At 44.4% G+C, this 17,826-nt stretch overlaps 2 protein-coding genes across 4 annotated transcripts; one reads left to right on the top strand and one right to left on the bottom strand.

The window, feature by feature from the left end:
* The first annotated feature begins 577 nt into the window (after positions 1-577).
* LOC108243088 (signal-transducing adaptor protein 1-like) lies at positions 578-10,048 on the top strand. 2 transcript variants are annotated; one of them, XM_017428308.3, is made up of 10 exons: positions 578-1,320; positions 2,565-2,636; positions 2,743-2,859; positions 2,989-3,045; positions 4,118-4,326; positions 4,409-4,540; positions 4,866-4,935; positions 5,581-5,683; positions 5,762-5,950; positions 8,110-8,251. In XM_017428308.3, exons 1-10 carry the CDS (start codon positions 1,219-1,221, stop codon positions 8,118-8,120), a joined length of 1,062 nt encoding a protein of 353 aa, XP_017283797.1. In that variant the 5' UTR covers positions 578-1,218; the 3' UTR covers positions 8,121-8,251. The 2 variants fall into 2 exon arrangements, with proteins under 2 accessions (XP_017283797.1, XP_017283798.1); XM_017428309.3 differs by having other exon boundaries at positions 580-1,320; positions 8,105-10,048.
* ankrd13d (ankyrin repeat domain 13 family, member D) lies at positions 9,766-17,732 on the bottom strand. Of its 2 annotated transcripts, XM_037977357.1 has the most exons (17): positions 17,302-17,732; positions 17,057-17,192; positions 16,822-16,946; positions 16,639-16,684; positions 15,984-16,127; positions 15,715-15,904; positions 15,501-15,567; positions 14,561-14,642; positions 14,326-14,387; positions 14,098-14,228; positions 13,842-13,999; positions 13,611-13,724; positions 13,329-13,501; positions 12,355-12,434; positions 11,526-11,759; positions 10,234-10,293; positions 9,766-10,118 (listed from the first exon to the last, which is right to left on the bottom strand). In XM_037977357.1, the coding sequence occupies exons 1-17, from the start codon at positions 17,383-17,385 to the stop codon at positions 10,070-10,072; spliced, it is 1,935 nt and encodes a 644-aa protein (XP_037833285.1). In that variant the 5' UTR covers positions 17,386-17,732; the 3' UTR covers positions 9,766-10,069. The 2 variants fall into 2 exon arrangements, with proteins under 2 accessions (XP_037833285.1, XP_017283796.1); XM_017428307.3 differs by having other exon boundaries at positions 9,766-10,293; positions 17,302-17,731.
* Between the last annotated feature and the right edge of the window lie 94 nt (positions 17,733-17,826).

Below are 17,826 nucleotides of genomic sequence, written 5' to 3'. Positions count from 1 at the left end.
TAGTCACTCAGTTTGGGAGGACCAAGGCCTGCTCTTGGTAGATTTACACACATCACATATTCCTTCCATCTCCTGATGATGGATTTCTTGAACTCCTGGGATGTTTTCGGGCCCCGGAAATCCTTTTGTATCCACACCCCGACTTGTAATCTTTTCTCTGAATTTAAGTCTTTTTAGTGAATGTTTATGCTGCTTTATTTAATTGGTATAACTCCGTAGAAATTTTGTTTCACTTTGACACTGAAGGTTGTTTTTTTGTTTTTTTTGGAAAGAAGGCCTGACTGATTGATGGCAGCAATAAAAGCAGAAAACATCCAAGGGGGTGAATACTTACCGTGTATCCGTGAGGTCAGGAGGTTTGTCAAACCTTTGGGTTGTCGAGGCTTTTATTTTTAAGACTGTATCAAACACGGTGGGCATTTCTTTACAGCGGGTTTGATGCACATCAGGTCAGCGGACTGAAAGCAGAAACTAAAACTACATATAATGTCACAGCCCACTGGTGTTTACTCGTAAATCAAGCTTTTTTCGAATACTCTATCATCCAAACTACAGGAGTTCTTGGTGATCATTTTCCTGGTTGGATGTCACGTGGTTGATTTTATCGGGACAAGTTTGGAAACTTTCCCAGAGCTCAGTTTGCACTTCTGTCTGTGATGGTATTGTTTTCATGACTACTGTCCTTGAAGGACACTTAAGGACAAGACGGGAGCACCGTCCTGTCCGCTGTTAGTCTTAATCAGAGTCAGCTGTGTGTTCTTACAAGATTGTCTAAACTTAAAATAAAAATCTAAAGTAAAGCTGATGAAGTGTTACTCGTGTCCTGATTTTGACCCAATGCTAGGGTTAGGGTTAGGTAAAACAAGCGTTTCATCTAATGATTAATCTGAAGTACTGTAACTTGGAAGGTGTGTGTGTGTGTGTGTGCTTTATTGCTCCCGAGAGCGGTCAGTGCTGCGTTCTGCCCAGGTTCAAAGTACAAATGCAGATATTTATTTGGGAATTTTTCATACTAACTACTTCCTTCTTCATAAATCAGTGCAGTGTTTCCTCGTTCTGCGGCACAGCGGCTCTCAGATTGAAGGTTTGAGGTTTTCAGGGCCGGGAGTCGTTTGGGAGACGCTCAAAGGACTTCCCAGGACTCAGCTGAGAGCAGGGCAAACTGAACCAGGACGGACGAAAAGGGGTTTCTGGAGGTTCCCGACAAAGAGGCGGATCATGGCCGTGCACCCGAGAGTCGTCCACAAGAGGAGGCAGACCATCACAGCTCTGCCGCTCTACTACTCTGGAAATCTGCTGAAGAGGAGCTCCAGGGAGACGGTAACAACAAGAATGAAGAGTTCAGGTGTTCGGGTGTAAAGAAGTGTCGCTTTAAAAAGTATTCCTTCAGCTATGGATACACAAACGTGTCACTGAAGCCTAAATGTAGCTGCTTTTTATAATAAGTCATGGGTCATGGTTTATTCAATGACAGGAACTGCATTTTCTGCTGAGCTGAGCTGGTGAAGCTAAAAGAAGCAGAGCACCAGCTGAAAGCTAAAAGGAACAAAACACTGACTGAAAGCCTAAAGTAGCTAAAAATTAGCTAATGCTGAAAGTAGTAAAATGGTAGCTAAAACCTAAAAAATAGAATAGAATAATACAAAAATAGAGCACGTAGGCTGAAGCTGATTTCTAGCCTAAAGTAGAAAATAGTAGCTAGGAGCTAAAAGTATCAAAATGTTTGTTAAAGCAGCAAAAGGTTAGCTAAAAGTAACACGAGAAGACAAAACTGGAGCCAGTTTGCTGGAGCAGATTTCAAAGAAGAGATGTATGGCTTGTTTCTATGGAAACAAAATGTTCAAATAAAGTTAAATAATTTTAAAAAGCATAAAAGCTACAAAGACCAAAGGTTGGAGCAGCCATCTCCTGAATGAGTCGAACGTTTTGACGCGTGAAAGGGTACAAGTGTGAAGAAGTAGTTAGATTAGATCAATGATTCCCAAAGTTGGGGTCGGGACCCCAATGTGGGTCACCCAACACCAAGTAGGGGTCCTCAGATAATCTCCAGATATCAACCTAAAATTAAAAACCTAAATTTTATGATATATTTGAACCATAATTGTGACAGAGAATTGAAATACAAGTCATAAATTAATTTTAAAAATAGCCTAATGGATGTTAGGGCTGTTTGTGTTGTCATTATGCTCTTATTTAAGAGTCATTAGCATGTTTGGATGTTTAAACAGCCAACAGATGGGGTCACACACCTTTGTCACTGTTGTTTTATGGGTCAGAAGCTGAAAAGTTTGGGAACCACTGGATTAGAAAAGACTTGTGAAAAAAAAACCTCCAGGAAATTCTGAATCAGCGTTCAAACAATCTATCTACAAACACATAATTACGTTGTAAACCTTTAAAACACAACCACTGAAGAGCGAAGCCCCGTGGTTTGTGTTAGCTCCAACCAGCGAAGCAATAAACAGAACGAGCAGCTTGAATCTGCACTTTGGTCCCACAGTAATAAGCGTTGATTTATTGCCGCTGCACAAAGGTGAACATTTCATTTGTTTTATGACTTCCAGAGCTTCAGAAGTTTCTATGGCGAGCTGAGAGGAGCGACGCTGTTCCTGTACGATGACGACACGCAGGTCACGGTAAGAGTGACTGTAGGACGGTGGAAGTCCGGAGCCGAGCGGACCCAGCCCTGGAGGTTCCACTGGTGACTGTAAACGTGTATGTGTGTGTGTGTGTGTGTGTCAGTACGTAGAGAAGCTGGAGCTGGAGCAGCTGAAGTCCATGGAAATGGAGTCTCCTTACAAGAACAGGCAACCGACCATCTTCACCCTGAACCTGCAGTCAGAGGAGGTGCAGCTGAAGGTCGGCTGCAGACAGATTATATTACATATCAGTAATCAGTAATCAGTAATCAGTAATCACCAGAGGTCCACGGGATAAATCCAGCTCACCCTCTGTTTGCGCTTTCACATCTTTGTTGTCTGGTGACAGATGGACTGCGCCGACACCGCAGAGGAGTGGAGAGGCTACATCCTGACGGTGGTCAAAGTAAGGAATTTTAAAAAAAAAAACATTTCAGCTGAATCACCTCTGGGTGATGGCTTTAACTGCGCTGAGACACGACGAGCATCAGCTCCACCCAGCTGATTCTGCTCCTCCCGTGTCTTCTATCGCCAGCTGTGGGTGAACCATTGCTCAGATGACAATTAGACGAGTGAAGCAGACTTGCCTTTAAAACTGCTCCAGATACACAGATCTGTAACTGTGCAAACAAACAAAGTGATCCAAAAACTGATTTTAGTACCCCTTTACAATAAGGGTACCCTTATGAATGACTATTTAATAGGTAATAGTGTGGCTATTATTAAGATTTAAACACCTAATAAACCATTAAAAGGAGGAAACTGACTCATTTCTTGGCAAATAGTGAGCCAACATGTGTCTGCACTCTGCATTCTCGCTGTTTCCTTTACAATTTAGGTTATAAAAACCACACCTTTGTCAACATTATGAGCACATGTAGACACAAAGTTTTTTTATTTATTCGTTTACCCAAACGACTTAAAGTCCATCACCTGGTGTTGCCAAAAAACGAGCCTGCTTCATCGTACGAACAGCGTTTCATAAAAGCTTCCTAATGCTTTATAAAATGTTGACAAACTCACTAAATTCCCCACTTATAAAGCATTAATAAATCCTTTATAAAGGTACCCTTATTTCGATATTTCCTCCAACATATATCAAGTGAATCAAAGGGAAACTGGTACGTTTTGGTTGATATTTAGAGGAAGATTTCTGTGTGATCTGCAGTGAGAGTAGGGAGCAGGTGGAAGAGAGCGTGGAGAGGTAGAGGGATGCTCTGGAGTCCCGAGGTGTTTTCAGAAAATCATCCTTAAAGATGAAAAGTGGTATTATAAAACATAAACCCACATATATTTCGGTGTTTTTCAGTACCTGATCTGCTTGTTTTTGGTCAGTATTAGTTATTAAACCTCCTTTCTGATTCTTAGCAGGAAGCGGTTTTGTGCTCATAAACGAGCCATAAAACCCCTTTTTTTTTCCTCAGCAGCGTCTCGTCGTGCTCTGTCTTTTGTAACCTGAGGTGTGTTTCCTCGCGCAGAAAGAGATTCCCAAACAGCTGCAGCTGCTGCCCGGTCAGATGATAAAGCTGGAGGAGGTTCTGCTTCTGGAGGGCAGGAGAAACCCCCAGCTCGCTCGCCCGCCCCTGCCGCCTCGACCGAGCGAGCAGAAGCCCAAAAACACCACCATCACCACCACCACCACCGCCACCACCACTGCTACCACTGCCGCCACCACCGGCATGCCGTCGTGAGTCTCGACCTTCCCGTCGTCATGTCTGCCCTCCCCGACAGCGCCGTCACACTGTCCCCCCTCTCTTCGACTCCTGCAGGTGTTTCTTCGACGTGAGCCGACAGGAGGCCGAGAAGATGCTTGAGGACAACCCGGAGAACGGGAGCATCATCCTCCGCCCGTCCGCCATGCCCAAGAACTACGCCCTGACCCTCAGGCAAAAGACCTCCAGGTGTGATCCTCCTCCCTCAAAGCAGAGCTCTTTGTGTCTAAAGCGGTGGTCTCCAACCCTGGTCCTCGAGGGCCTCCATCCTACATGTTTTACTTGTTTCTCTGCTCCAACACAGCTGATTTGAATCAATGGGTGATTAACAGGCTTCTGCAGAACAAGAAGAGGTGATTTAACCACTGAATCAGGTGTGTTGGAGCAGAGAAACAAGGAAAACATGAAGGATGGTGGCCCTTGAGGACCAGGATTGGAGACCCCTGATCTAAAGCGTGCGCAGAAAAGCTCTACGAATCATAGGATGATAACCGTGGCGTTCTCTGTGTTCCAGCGGTCCGGTCCTGAAGAACTACAGGGTGACCTCCACCAACCTCGGCTTTGTGATCGACCTGGATAGTCCGGTAAGTCCAGGAGCTCAGACGCCCGGCTGTCGCTCTGCGGCGTGCGGAGAGGAAATCTCAGAAACAGAAACAACTAAATTTACACCCAAATTTGAATCAACACGACAAAGAATTTAACATTTCTTTGCCCCTCGACACCTGCAGTTTGAACGCAAAGATACCAAATAAAATCAGAGGTTTGACAAAAAAAGTTGAAAGATTTCGTTGGAACGGCTCTCGGAGTTCGAGGTTCCCTTTGTAAAGCGTCAAAATCCAAAGGCAATCAGTAACAATATGAGTAACCTTCAAAGATTTTAGCAACAGTGTGGAGTTTTTAATAAAAGCGCAGCTAAAGCTGTTCAGTAAACAGCTAAACGTCAACCTGTCAGCGCTTCAGGTTCATCTCACTTCACAGGTGAAACGTGCTGATCGCTGTTAACCAGCTTCAGTCTGAGCTTAGGGTTCAACACCTGGTTTCCATAGCAACAAACTGGGTCCACCTTTCCGTGAGCATGTCACGTTTTTAATTCCAGGTAGATATATATATTTTAAGCAGGCTGGTGTTTACACATTCAGAGTTATTTCACAGATTATTAGGATTTAATGTGTTCGATTTAATCAGAGGACGTTGACCACGTCTGTCCTCGTGTCCCCTCCGCTCCGCAGGTCAGCGTCCCCTCCCTGGACGACGTCCTGAAATTCTTCCTGCAGAAGACGGAGTATCGCCTCTGTCCCTACGTTGCCTGTCAGCCCTACGACACCCGCATCGGTGAGACGCAGCCCCGCCCTGCGCGCCCGTCCAGCACGTCCAGCTCCTGACGGGCGTGTCTCTGTCTGTGTCCCTCAGACTCGCCCGTGCCTCCGAAGTGCATCAGCGTCTCCTCGCCCCCGCCCATAGCGCCGCCCAGGGCCCAGGTGCTGCCGATGATGCGTTCGAAGACAAGAGAGGAGCTGTACCCACCTCCAGAGAAGGCGGACGAGGGCGAGTACGTCGTGCCGGACGACCACGTGCCCGATGACCACAGCTTCAAGTTAGGTGAATATTATTATAATTAATATTGTTTTACTTTTAGTGGGTTTTGTTACTGTGGTTGTCCTGTTTTGTCCTCCAATCTAACTACTCTGACTTACTTTTCAAAATATCTAATTTTATTTTTCAAATCTTTGTATCCTCTCCATAGGAAAACTTTACCATCCCTTTAATGCCTGGAAAAATATGATGTAAAAATAGTTTTGTTTTCTTGTGCTGTTTTCAGATTTTTAGCTACTATTCTGCTACGTTTAGCTCTTAGCTAGCCTTTTGCTACTTTTAGCATATAGATGCCGTCCTGCTACTTTTACTTTTTAGTTACCATTCTGTTTGTTTGTTTTTCACTTAGGCTTTTGCTGCTTTTTTTTCTTTTTTTTCTTTTGCTTTATTTTAGCTGTTAGCCTTTTGATACTGTTAGCTAGCCTTTTTTAACTTTTAATTAAACCCGCTGCTTTTAGCTACTTTTCTACTTTTAGCTTTTAGCTAGCAGTTAGCTTTCTTGGCTTTTAGTTCATGTTTTGCTCCTTTAAGTCGCTCGGCGCTCAGTGCTGCATATTTAACCCTTTCATGCATGAAATATGAAAAACTCAATCAGGATTTTTTTACTAAGTGTTTTTATACTTCCTTAGGGATGTAAAACAAGGTTTGAAAAAAATTTTTTTTTAATCTTTTATCTCTAAAGAAATATTTATCTGTCCACTCAAGTGTACTTCATGCGTTTTGTACTGTAAAAAACATCAATGTAATAACATGGTAGTTATATAGGTATAGTTGTAATTTAGTTATACAGTTGTAATATGGTATTATATTGGAATGGTGGTTCCTCCACTACTCTGTATACCTCTCTATTTAAGCTCTATTGATAAACATAAAAGTTAACAGAAACATAAAACTTTTTTTCACTAGGCGTTTTATTTATATTTAGGTATGTAAAACAAGGTTACAAAATAAAGATATGTTCCTGTTGGTTCTACATGTGCCAGTGCCATAGATCCCTTGCTGTTCCAGTACATGAAGGAGGGTAATGGTGCAAAAGAAATTGTTAAAAAACACCTTGTGATTTTTGTCCTGAATGTCTTCACAAAGGCGCATGACAATATCTCCAGTCATTCCCAGCTGACTGATCTCACCTCGTCCCCCAGCTGGACCTTAATAGGGTTCAAAGTTGTACATGTGCCCAGAGGATCCTGCTTGCACCCACACTTTAATTCCCCAGGGCTTGGGTTTTTTGGGGATATATTGTTTGATAGACAAACAATATTGATTGTTGATTCTTTTGCTTTTTTCCCCTGAGCTCTGGAAGGTGGTGGTCCCTCAGGTTCAACATCCTCATCTCCTTCCTCAGCCTCAACTTCCTCAGCAACATTTCTAGACTCCTCACCTTTACTATCACTGCTTGAGCCTACCTCTCTGCTTGCACCTGTCTGTACTGGCAGCCATTCCTCATCACTGCTACCAGAATCACAGTCTTCCTCACTTGAGTCTAGAAACTCCTCTATTACCCTGTATGCCTGTCTTTTTGAGCTCTACAAAATAGAAGGATATATGGAAAAAACTGAAATTACATTATAAAAACATAAAGAAGTTGATTTATAGCCAAAATATTATAGGATATGAATTATTTTCAAGAACAACATTGGTAGTAATTGACACTGCATTGAAGTTGAAACATAGCTTGTGATGCATGATGTACAATTGAGTGGACAGGTGATTAATCTGTATTTCCTCAAAATATAAAATCAAAACTTGGAAATTTTTTACATATAATGTCAACTTAGATGTTACTTGATGTAATTATATTTTTTTTACCTGCAATGGTGTCTTTTTATAGAAGGTAGAAATGGAAATAGCCGAGGTGTTCAGTCTTTCTCCCTGTCTATTAGTCATCTTGGTTTCACTGATTATTTTTTCCCATTGCAATGACCAGCCAATGGGATTCTTTTGTATGGGATGATGCAATAGCTTCCAATAGAGTGGACTATATGCAGCAGTGGCCAAAATTGCAGGCATTTATAGAGAAAAAACACTTTTAAACAGCTGTACACTGTAGTGACCTCTATGCGTGAAAGGGTTAATAGAAAAAGTTTTTTCTCTGCTTTGATCGTCTGACCTTCAGCTGTTTGTGGCTAAAACCAGCGACGTGTTTTCTGTCCGCACTAGCTCAGCTGGACAGTGAGCTCCGAGTGGTCTTACAGCACAGGCGAGAGAACATCTACAGCACGTCCGGAGAGGAGACGGCCGCCGTGTACAAGAACCAATGCCGTGAATCCCACGGGGCGCCGTGGAGCAGTTCCACGGCCTGAGAAGAGCCGACGTTCACCCGCCAGTGACGTCAGCCGAGAGACGTTCAAGGACCGCTCAGAATAACAGAGACAAAAACAGTCACATAAATAAGGTTTGTATCTGCACTACTGCTCAGCCTACGTTGATTTGATGACACTGAAAATTACTCAGCGGCCAGAAACGTCTCCATCTGTCACCCTCGGCTTGATTCTCCGAACCACAAAGTTTCCTCACAAGTTTGGAAAGGTCTCGATGCAGCTGCTGCCCTAAAATCAAAATTTAAAAAATGTAATAATCTCAGAAACACCTCCCTTTTTTTGATGTACAAGAAGCGCAAAGAGAGCCAAGATCAAAAGACACGTCACAGCTGGGTCACCACGGCAACCGCACGCCTGCGTCTGTCACTCCCTGACAGCGAGGGGCAGACAGAAACGGCCTGAAAACTAAGCCTCAAACAAACAGTCGCTGCGCAAAAACTACAAGTCAGCTCTTTAAAATTCTTGACCCGCGGGCAGCAGATGCCTCTGATGGTCAAACACGGGAATTTTTACATTTTTATGTTGGAGCTCTGAAGAGAACTTTCTGATCTGAAATAAAACACATTCTGGGAGGATTTGAGAGAAAACCATAACTCTGATGTCAGCGAGAGACACCTTTGGTGGAAGAAGACAAAAATCCCTACAGGTTGATGTGTAATTTGTATCTGTACCAAAAAAAAAAAAAAGAAGTCAGAAGAGTTTGTTCACAAAAGATTTTGAAAATTTTACACGTTTTAGAAGTAAAGAGTGCGACATTAACAACTGTCAGTCCATCGTTTTATGGGGAAAAAAATCTCCAAAAGTCGTGAAACCTAAACCGGGACTGGGTAAAAACCGTGAAAGAAATCGAGATGCCAGTTCAGACACAAGAAGTCGAACTTCCTGCGACGCGTTTCGGCTTTAAATGATGTTCCTGCTCTGAATTATCCCTCAGCTGCAGAGCTCCAAACACGACTGACCAAAAACATGATGACTGCCGTCGTCTGTTTTTGTGAAAATGTAGATTTTTGCCCGTTTTATTTCAAAACCGTGTGACGAGACACAACAATGCTTAATAAGAGAAAGAAAGACAGGAGAAGTGAAATACTTGAGAACAGAAGTGGAGGCAGAAAAGACGAGCTCCACCCAGAATGACAGAATATCTCGAAGCCGTAGCGACGTTTCACCAACACTTTATCTTATTCTCGTATTCAGGACACGTTATATTTTACATATAACTGCATTAAGCTGCAGATTTCTGCCTCTGATTGGGTTTAAATGAGACTAACGTTTGACAGCCGTGGCGCTGAGAAAACAAGAAAATACAGATTTAATAAATAAAATGTAATTTTTAATTGCAAGTTTTTTGTTGTTTAAATGTTTTAGGTTTGAGAACAGGAGATTTCAGCACCGATTGGTGATTATTTTCTGCTTTTTAAATCATGTTTGGAGAAAAAATACACTTTCCAGATTCATGTTTTCGAGGTTTTATTTTGTAAATGTTTAGTTTTGGTTCAATATTTGTGTTTTATTTTTGTGCCTCAGCTTGAAAGTAAGAATAATAATTAAAGAACAAAATGTTAAGAAAAGGAGCATAATTCAGGTTGATCTTTATAAATAGATTTTTTTTTTATTTTCACACTCAGGAGTAAAGCCAACATAAATGTTTCAAATGTTATAATCGTGTTTTTATAATTTATTCCATGAAGTTTCATCACTGTAGTGGACCGTATAAGTTTAAGGGTCGCACATCACTCGAAGACAGCAAGACTGTGAAAAATATTCAATAAAAAAGAAAAACAAAGACTCCCTTTTGTCTCCTCCTTCACTTGTCGGAGTCTCTCCTCAGGTCTTTTACAATCTGTGGTAGCAGCCTTTGTGTCGGAAAGACAAATAAAACATCTGTAATAATAGTAATAATTTAACGTCTCGGGGTTCAAAAAATAAAACTGAATAAATTAAGGTGATTGTTCCTCGGTGGTACATTACTTCTCGGTGAGGGACAGCTGCAGGATCCTCTCCAGCTCCTCCTCTTCCTCCTTCCTCTTCCTACGAAGGAAAAACAAAATGCAGATTAGTGATTTTATATTCCAACAAGCACCTGTTTCTGGTGTTTTTGGTCTCTTTTAGTCCTCCGAAGGCCACTGAAATGTTTTTAATTCGCAGCTTAATTTCAAACCTCAGCTGTAAAATCAAACCACCTTTCAGTTCCACCTTCCCAAGAGACAAATTACAGTTTTAAAGGTGAACTTTGAAGCCGTAACAGGTAAATATATAGTTGTTTGACGGAACCAAATGTGTGTTTTTTGTGAGCTTTAAAGCTGCGGGACGAACGAAAGGCTTGGATCACACAAAATCACACAAACACGAACGTAAACTGTCAGTAAAAACTTCTAAAACTGGACTTTTCTTCATCCTGGAGGTCCAACATGGCGGAGCAGCTGGTCCCCTCGCTGCTTCCAAGGTTTTTGTTCAGTTGTTTTGCTGCACTGTGAGCTACAGTTTTTATTTTATTATTTTATTTATTGTTTTATTTGCATCACTCTTATCTTTTCTTACGTTGATATTTGCACCCGAATGCTTGTGCCCCGAGAGCAAAGTGGAACCAGAGTCTAATTCCATGTTTTTTTGCACGACTTGGTCAAATGAAGCTGATTCTGATTTAATTCCTCATCAAAGTCAAATTTATTTATATGTGCATTTTAAAACAACTAAACTGCTGTTTGTTTAAAAAAAACAATTATAAAACAAAAAACTACAGAATAATAATGAAAATAAGGCTAAAAATGTGTTTTTTATCAGGTTTTTGAAAGATCCTAATGTAAAAGAGCAGAGAGTTTCTCATCTTTTTGACCTTACATTTGTACAAATACATAATATAAAAAATAAATCCAAATATTCAGACTTAAAGGAGCAGAAAAGCATCCTGAGTCAACTTTATTTAAAACAAAATGTCCTTTTTTATGTAAATAAACAAATGTTTATTACAAAGGCTTCGAGCCTTTTTTGTTGTTTTATCCAAAATGTAAGGACAACACCTTAAATTTGAGGTATTTTTAAGTTTTAAATAATAAAACAGTTGTAAAGATGACGTTTTACGAGTTACAGTGGAGCTTTTATAGACACATCTATGGTTTGTTTATGAGGAGAAATAAACAAATATCTTTATTTATGTCTTCCTCCTGCCTCGTCCTGACCTGCACTGGATGCAGATGTGATTAAACAGGAAGAAGGTGCAAACGTAAATGTGCTCCGTGGGAAAAAAAGCCCCCGACCCCCACCTGTCGTTCTCCTCCTGCTCCCGGCACGACAGCTCCATGGCGAGCCGAAGCTGCTCGTCGAAGCTGCTCGCCACGCCGAAGTGCCCGGACAGCTGGGGGTCGGCGCCCGTGCTGAAGGAGAGCGGGGAGTTGGCGGCGGGGTCCAGCGGGGACACGGAGGACGGCTGGCTGGGGTCGGCGGGGTCCTCGCCCTCTCTGCTGGCCAGCGAGATGGACAGGGACTCCTGGATCGCCCTGAGACGAGACAAAATGAAGACACGACGTCAAGGAGGGTGGCCTCACTGTCCTACTGAGAGATTCTTATTACAGCTTAATTAGAGGATGAATGATGCTCTCAAGGGAAGAGAAATCTAACTAATGGAGTCGTTTTTTAAAGACCTAATTAATAAAAATACACTTGAAGACTCAGAGAATTTATTTCACAGCTTAGCGACACAACATAAAACTAAAACTGTAATCTTCTGGGGCTTTATCGTGATACATAATATATACTGTGGTATTTTAAAGTCTGAAACACTCCCTGACGACAGATCCAGCGCTGTTACTCTTTGGATCAAAGCCATTTAAATCTAACTTCTGTTGAGACGTTTTTGCTTTTTTCACCGTCATCATCGTCCCTTTCTCTGGACTCCAACTCCGCGCGTGCCGGGGTTAGTTCACCGCCTGCGAGCGGCGCATCAGACGCTGAAACCCCACTGAGTTTCATTAAGCAGACGGTAAAAGATCGCCGTCCTTTAAGGACTGAGGCCTGAAAATCCGCTGCGGGCGGGTCGAGCGACGTGAAGACAGAAACAAACCAGCGGGGCTGATGCAGGTAAAGGTGGCTCACCTCTCCAGCTGAGAGTCTTCCTCGTACAGCGGAGACTGCGGCACCGGGCGGCTGTTGGTCAGCGCCTCCCAGATGGTCACCTGGAAACCAAGGCGGTAATTAAAACCACAAGATGGCAGCACTGATGTTACCTGACTGTACAGACAACAAGAAATGAGCTCCTGGAATCGAAGACTGTTCGTGTGGGGGAAATATGAACAAAAAAACTTTTTTTTATCATTGACCTCTCAGGCTTTATGTGTCTCTGCACACAAATCTCACAGCTAATGTGCTGCGAAAATTAGGCTTTGTGAGGAAAATCTGCTCATTTTCCACATTTGTAGATCTATCAGGGACTAAGATTACACAAAAACTCCTGCTAAAAAGATTTTATTTCGAATAAACAATTGACAAACTAGCCCTTTGTTGCCACCTGCTGGACTTGTGAAACTCCGGCCACATTATTGTGTTTTAAATGCATAGAAGTAGCCTCCCAGCATGTGACAGACTGGGTCTCTACCGCCGGTCATTTTGCTTAAAAATCTGAGAATATTTTGTGCAGAGTTCTCATGAAATTTAATTTTTCAGTAATCTTTTATTTTTATGACTGCAGAAAATATTGGTTCTCTTAAATCAGGCCTTAAAACATGAATGTTTACTGCGGTTTTCCCATAATAACTGTATTAGTTTATCAGTTAGGAAATGCAGGCTTCTTAAATGTGACTTTTTTCCCTTTAGTCATTTGGTTATGTCTTTTCTAAAGTAGTAATTATATATGTTAGATTATATAAGACATATATTATATGTCTTATATAAGGTAAATTAATAATTTGATATAAAAAGGTCTGAAAACCAAGTTCTGGAAGCCGTATTATTAGAGATATTTCATTTGTGAAGGCAAGGACGAAATTTTAAAAAACCACCAAGCAGCACGGATTGAACGCCCCAAACCGCTTTAATCTTTGAGCGGACCTGCTCGTCCGCCGTGCTCTGACCTGGTCGCTCTCCGTGCCGGCGTCCAGCAGGCTCTGCTGGATGGCGAACTGCAGCAGGTTGTCGTCCTCGTCCCTCATCGGCTCGCTGCGGCCCGGACCGAGGACGGTGTAGTCCGGAGGGGGCTCGAACACCAGGGGGTCGACCTCGCAGTGGAAGGCGGGGCTACACTGACCTGAGGGAGTTCAAACGGGAACGATGCATCTCCGGCGCATTTAGCTGCCTGATATTTTGTTGTGCTGTTTAAGTTTGTAAAAATGGTGTTTCCGTGAGTCAATAGTTACCGGCTTCTTCAGTGCTCTCGGGCTTGTGAACCGTCACGGAGCTGACCGGCTCGTCGCAGCCGCACAGGTTGCTGAAAGTCACTCTGGCGTTCAACACGTGGAACAGAGGGATCTCTGAAAGGCAAAGCGACAAAGCGGAGTGGGACAGGAGGAGAGCGCGCATCGACTAACGCCTCAGGAATAAAGCCAGAGACAAGCAGAATCCCTCGAAGCTATTCCGGCTCGACTCACCTATCTTGACAGGGAAGCCCGGCGGCAGGCGCAGGGTGATGAAGTCACGCAGCTTGGCAAAGTGGGCATTGGAGATGGCCATGAGGTCTATGATGGGCGTCACCTGCTCAGCCAGGGACAGAGGGTGCGTCTCACTCAACCACAGCGTGGCTTTGAACCTGGAGACAAGCACGCAGAAATAAAGGACGGGCAGCTCTGTTTTCGCCCCGAAGGCTCTGGCTTCCTGTCTCCCGCTGCGCTGCTCTTACGCTGTTACCTCTGGACTTTGCTGGTGAGCTCGACAGGACGTCCGATGTCCCGGCCGTTCAGGTTGAACTCCGGGTTGAAGTACTCCTCGGCTGTGATGGCTGTGGGGTTGTGGGGACTGGCGCACTGGGACACGTTGCTCTGGCGGAAGGACAGAGACGCAGCTGTAAGTGTCCATCAGAGGCGGGTGCAGCCGCCACGAGACGTGAGCGTGGATGAACGTGGTGGAGACTCTTACCCCGTTGTGAGCCGTGTGTTGCTCGGCGATGCCCAGGAAAGACTGCAGAGGAGTCTTCGAGCCTGAGAATAATGAAGAGCGGATGAGTTTTAATCAGTAAGATCTAAGAAAGCACAAAATACTGACGTTTCTCAGCTGTCGTTTTTAAGCCAAGCACAACATTTTGCTCCTACATCATATAAACGGTTCAAAGGGCTTAACATAAACTTTCTGCCAGTGAAGCTGAGTTTTTTACCTTTGCTCCTGGACTTGTCCTGGTCTGATAGATGCTCTGTCCTCGAACGAGTCACCAGCTCCACGTTGGTTGCGCTGTAAACCTGAACGCACAAACATGAAACAAAAAACACACATCTTTCACACACCTTTAATGTGCTTTTACTGGCCTAAAATCAGAGGAGGGACAGTGGGTATATTGGTAGAAGGATGTTAGAGATGCAGCTGCCAGGAAAGAGACAAAGAGGAGACATATGGATGCAGTTAGAGAGGACATGGAGGTAGTTGGACAGAGGACACAGAAGATGGAGGAGGACGACTAGCTGTGGCGACCCCTGAAAAGGGAACAGCTGAAAGAAAAAGGAGACTGCGCTTTTACTGGCTCCAGAAAATTACATGTTTCTTATCCAAACCACTCAGAGTCAGGCCTGAAACTTAAGTTTTGAAGCATTATTTTAATGTTGCAGAGAAATGATGGAGTTCTGCTTTGATTAGCAGTCATCAAACCCTATGATGAAAAAAAACGACTGAGTTTAAGCCATCTTTTTGTCGACTAAGCTTGATCAGCTGTGGCCGCCATCTTGAATCAAGTCGACTCCAAAGACTAACCAGTTGTAGACGCACACGCAGTAATTAGCTTCTGATACTTTCATTAAAATCCTTCTCGTGGTTCATGAGATATTTTGCTAACATGACAGACAGACGATAAAAATGTCACACAGAGAATGTCAATATTTAACTGTTCATACCCCCCCATATGAGACTAAAGCACCTTTTGAATTTAGACACTTCATAAATCAAACCACCTATTAGATATATTCAAACACGTGTTTTTTTAATCATCTGGAGTTAATCTTTGGTTTTGATTGATGTGTGTATTATTTCAAACAGTGCTGAATGTTATGCTCTCTCAGACAACCAACAGACTAAAATGAAATCAAATCAGAGGTCAGACTTCTTACCTTGGCTTCGTAGCCACTGACGACCTCGGTCTTCTCTGAACGCCAGCCCCAGATCCCAGACTTGTTCCTGGATCAGACGTAAATTCAGTGAGATCTTTAGAGACGGGTTTTATCTTTGTCGCTGAATGTTCGTGAACACACGAGGATGAAGAAGGCAAGAGAACTGAATGATTAAAAGCCAATTAGCTGCTGAGTGTCGAGTTTTCCGTTTTACCGCTCGAAGGCGATGTTTCGCGTGTTGAGGTGCGTGGAGACGATGGGCGACGTGAGCCTCTGGGCCGTGTTCTCTTGCGACGGCTGCATGGCTGCCAGCAGGGAGGGCGCGTCCCGCGGGGACAGCACCAGCGGCTCCGTGTACACCACCTGCTTCTCGTGGTCCACCTCCATCACCACGGCGCCATCGTCTTAGAGGGGGGGGAGTCAGAGCAAAGCCTCACGACCAGACACCAAATCTCCACCCCGTTCGGTTCCGGTGTCACCCACCTTCGCCCTTGAAGATGTAGCTGCGCCGTCCTTTCAGCCAGGTCATGTGCTCGAAGCCCAGGAGGGTGGTGTCCACGCGGAGGCACGAGCCGCTTTTCCACACGCGGTACACGTCACTGGGACAAACCTTCGACACCAGGGGCACTGGGATGAGACGACGAGAGGAGGAGAGACGTTTCACAGAACAAGACACGACAAGAAGAGGTGAACACAGAGAGGCCTCATTAGGCTGTTTTAATGTTCTAATAAATCACATTTACAGAATCTACGATCACTGGTTTATTTACTGACAACTGAAGCTAAAAGGCAGCGAGAAGCAAACATCTGTGCGTCTGTGATCAAAAGTTTTCTTATAGTAAATATTAAGACATAAGTCAATCACACAACACAAGCTTCCACGTGGTTTTAGACAGATTCTGTTATTGTTTACGTCGGGTGCATACCCACATTTCAGAATCGCTGTCTTGCCATATCTGAAAACCTGCTGGAGTGAACTTGTACGAACTGCACCATCTGGTACAGTTCAGGATAACATCTTAGTTTGATTTCAAACTTTGCAATGAGTCGCTTTAATTTGCAGAAGGATCCTGTTAGGGAGCTGTCCAGCTACAGGAGTGCTGAAAATGATCTGTGTGTGTGTGTGAGGGTCAGTCACCCCAGCTGGTGAACTCCCACTTCATCTCTACATAGAAGTCTTGTGCCTGCAGAGACAGGGAGAAAACGGTGTTATTAGGTCCTAAATGTGCTTTTTATCCCTTTTAGAGTCTTGTCATTGTATAGCTGCACATTCAGAGTCTCTGGAGCCGGATGTTTCTCATGTTCAGGTGTGGTTTTTTACCTGTCTGAGCTTGCTGAGCAGCTCCGGGATGCCCGCCAGTCTCTCGGTGGCTCTCTTAAAGTCTCTGTACTGAAGCACCAGCTGCACCAGCTCCGGGTCCCCGGTGCTCACCGCCTCCTGCAAGACTGAGAGTCGAAACATTTACCAACCGAAGCCCCCACCTCCACCTCCACCCCTCCCCAGGTCCGTGCAGACTTAGGGCTGGGAGCAGCAGCAGCAGCAGCCCGGTGCTCACCGGTCCAGCCCTGCGGGCTGCAGTGGGTCGGGTCTGCGGAGTGTCTCAGCAGCACCCGGGTCGACTCCAGGTGGCCCAGACAGACAGACAGCTCCAGCGGGGTCCGTCCCCTCGGATCCAGGCGCTCCACGTCGTGCTGCACAGCCAGAACACCAGAATAACCCCCCCCCACTCCGCTGTCAGCATCATCGGCGCATTGCAGTGCGACATCTGTAAAACACCAGCCAGCCTCTCCCACTTCTTACCTCTTTCTTCTGCAGCTCTCGATCCAGCTCCAGGTACTGGTTGTTCCACACAAGGAAATGTAAAGGAAAGGCCTCCTGAGCCATGGCCGTCGTGGACAGGGACACGCAGGTGAAGACTTTTTGTGGACAAACGGAGCGCAGAAAACGCCACGACAGCCGGGCTAACTCAGCCTACTTATTCAATGTAACTAACAGCTAGCTGGGCTAACGGAGGCTAACTGGCTAATAACAACATTGTTTCCAGCTCCTCTTTGCGCCTGGTTTCCATGCTTCGGGATGCGAGGCGGCTAATTTAACCGACCAGCATGGCGCCGCAGTGTCCACTCATTTTTAAGCATAAATATAATGCTGTACAGGAAGGACAAATCGATGAAACAGCCAATTGTTAAAGTTAGCTAGCTTGCCCCGGTGCGGCTGCAACCATCCCCCGTTCCCATCGCAGGTTCTCCTCGCTTTCGATTCGCCGGTGCACGACCCGGCTCGACGCGCTGACGAGCGGGGATCAGACGCAGGAGAGGGGCGTTT

The sequence above is a fragment of the Kryptolebias marmoratus genome, linkage group LG9, assembly GCF_001649575.2.
Source record: "Kryptolebias marmoratus isolate JLee-2015 linkage group LG9, ASM164957v2, whole genome shotgun sequence".
Classification (NCBI taxonomy): domain Eukaryota; kingdom Metazoa; phylum Chordata; class Actinopteri; order Cyprinodontiformes; family Rivulidae; genus Kryptolebias; species Kryptolebias marmoratus.
The sequence above is the reverse complement of the archived record's forward strand: the minus strand, read 5'-3'. Positions and strand labels throughout refer to the sequence as shown.